At 31.8% G+C, this 2,658-nt stretch overlaps 1 protein-coding gene across 1 annotated transcript in view; it reads right to left on the bottom strand.

Moving 5' to 3' along the window:
- Nucleotides 1–2,236: 2,236 nt before the first annotated feature.
- ATPsynB (ATP synthase subunit b, mitochondrial) overlaps nucleotides 2,237–2,658 on the bottom strand; it is a 30,655-nt gene continuing 30,233 nt past the window's right edge. The window contains exon 5 of the mRNA XM_068359052.1: nucleotides 2,237–2,658. Coding sequence (XP_068215153.1) covers nucleotides 2,479–2,658 — 180 coding nt within the window. The 3' untranslated portion in view covers nucleotides 2,237–2,478.

Genomic DNA, 2,658 nt, shown 5'->3' with positions numbered 1-2,658 from the left:
TGAATCTTTGATGATTGTTTTCTCCTTGTAGCTCAAGTAATTCCGACTGCAAATTTTCAGAAACAGATTCATCTAAATCAAATGGTGAAGAAATCATTGTAAAATCTTGGTGATCAAAGACTTGGAATCTGTCAGAGAATTTCCTTCTTGAGTGACTGGAGTTCATTTGCAAAGGAAGAGAAATCTCCTCGTCTATGCCGTGGATTTTATGAAGTTGATACATGACAACAGTGTACATGAAATTTTAAAATTTCAAGACTTTTCACAAAAATTCTGTTGATAAATCATAGAATGAAATGTAATAAACCTAATGGATTCCTTGTGCATCAAAATCCCTTTCATTTATTAAACAGATGGACCATCTGTTACAAAACTATGAAGTTCGTCAAATCATAGATTGAACTTTTTCAATAAATTTTTCACTTCATGAAAAATATCCTCACTTGTGGTTCTTTTCATTGATTTCAATCTAAGCATTTCTTCCATAACATTAAAATCAGAATCAACACAAGACAAACAGTGAAAGCTGAACTATATCAGGCAAATCAGTACTCTCGTCCATGGTTAAAGAAAAAAGTTCAATTTTCAAAAGTAACTCCATTAGATCTGATTCTATACAAGATATCAATTCTTCAATGAGCCTTGTCACAGTTCTTTAAGATGAACTGATATTTTCAGTTTTTCTTTTTTATGGACAATTTCAGATACAGAAAGCAAACATTCTTTTATAAATTCTCCATCACTGTAGGTTTTTTAATACTAAGCTATTTTTTGTGCAACAATGTAACTGGCTTGCACAATATCATCAATCTTATTCTGTTTATGAACAAAATATGTTTTCTGTCCTATCAAGGATTTTCTCCATTTTTCAACTTCTTCTTCACTAGGTCAACCAGGAAGATTGTGAAATGAGGGATGCTTTGTCAAGTAATGTATTTTCAAATTATACTCCTTCAATATAAGAAGTACATCTGACCAAAGGAAGCACGCTGGTTTACATTTCCAAATCACAAAAAAAAGGTCTATATACATCAACTTATCTTAAAACACACAATATTCATCAATTACCCAATCTTTTCTTCGACATACTTGCGGTTCAAATATTTAAAAAATTGTAAGCTTTGGTGCTTAATTACAAGGAGAAAATGCTAATCGTGGGTTGATAGAAATGGAATGAAGAACTATGGTAACTTTTATTGAAGACACCATATATTTGCAGATGCGTTCAGAGTACGAAATTACAAGACGGATTAAGCACTAAAGTGGCAGGCTTTTGTTGGGAGGCAAATTTAAAAGATTGAACGAAAATTTTTTGAAGGTCAGAAGTAACCTTTTACCTTGTAAATTAATAGTTCGATTGAGAAAGGAATTTTGAAGATGAAGACTGAGCATTTAATAATTTAAGTTTTTTTGTTTTAAGAAACCTAAAACACTCCGCGGGCCCCATTTCAAAACATTGCGGGGCGCGAGTTGCCTATGTCTCCCATATAGTGTAAAGACCAGCAAAATACCTTACAGAACTGGAATCTGAAAAGGAAATACTTCCAAATTTAAAATATATATATCAAAACTAAATCAGGACAACAATATTGAACACCAGTGAACTATGTTTGTAAAGTATTCCCATGAAATTCTCACACTTGAAAGCCGAGTAAATAGTAATTCAACATCTTGAGGCAGGAAACAATTAAGATATTAAGTAAGGATACATTTACATACTGCACAATTCCAGCATTAGGAAATGAGATATCAACTCACAGGATTGGCTACTGAAATCCAGAAATAGACTCATTTTCATTTTTTTTTTTCGTAAGATGGAGCTTCAAACTTCAAGAAATTACAAAACTGAGAAAATTTATAAAATCAAATAAGCATCTTTAATATCCTATTTCTCATTATTTCATATTCACTATCTGGTGAAAATGCCAGTTTCATTAGGAGGAACCTTTATCTGAGCCAACCAAGTTTTGAGCTATGGTGCATATCTAATTACCTTTTCAACCACATTTAAAAAAAAAAAAAAAAAAAAAAAAAAAAAAAAAAAAAAAAAAAAAAAAAAAAAAAAAAAAAAAACACACTTACATGAAATGTTACGCTTGGATGTACAGTTCAAATAGTTGGATCAAAAATTTTCTACTGTTATGAAAATATCTATTAAATTTTTACATCAAGCAGTACAGTATATAAATTATCTACCCAATATAAATCAAAAGGATACCCAGATCTAAAAAATTCAAGTTGGAAAATCTTTTATTTACATACATCTACAGCCACTTTCCATTAAAACACCAATACAGTATTTCCTAACAAGAAACTCTCATGGCAATAGGTACGGAATGACAGTACGGTAGTCATAAAATCCTTTACACAAGGGATACCAAAAATTTATCCCTAAAACCTTTGGATTCAAATCAGGAAATATTAACTGAATAAAAATAATTTGCAATTCTGAGCTCAACATTATGACAACAAGTTCCTTTATGCAGCCTTGGGTGCCAAAGATTTAAGATCAGCAAAGCATTGCTTGAGGGCTGCAGATTCCTGAACTGGGGTGATGGAAGATTTGACACTGTTGACAATCCAGTCCACCATGTGCTTCTGTTCAATGCGCGTTTTGACATTAGCTGTCTCCAACTGATAATCCAACCTCTTCTTCAC

Source organism: Palaemon carinicauda, chromosome 35 (genome assembly GCF_036898095.1).
Source record: "Palaemon carinicauda isolate YSFRI2023 chromosome 35, ASM3689809v2, whole genome shotgun sequence".
NCBI classification, from domain to species: Eukaryota; Metazoa; Arthropoda; class Malacostraca; order Decapoda; family Palaemonidae; genus Palaemon; species Palaemon carinicauda.
Note: the sequence above shows the minus strand (reverse complement) of the source record. Positions and strands in the feature narration are given on the sequence as shown.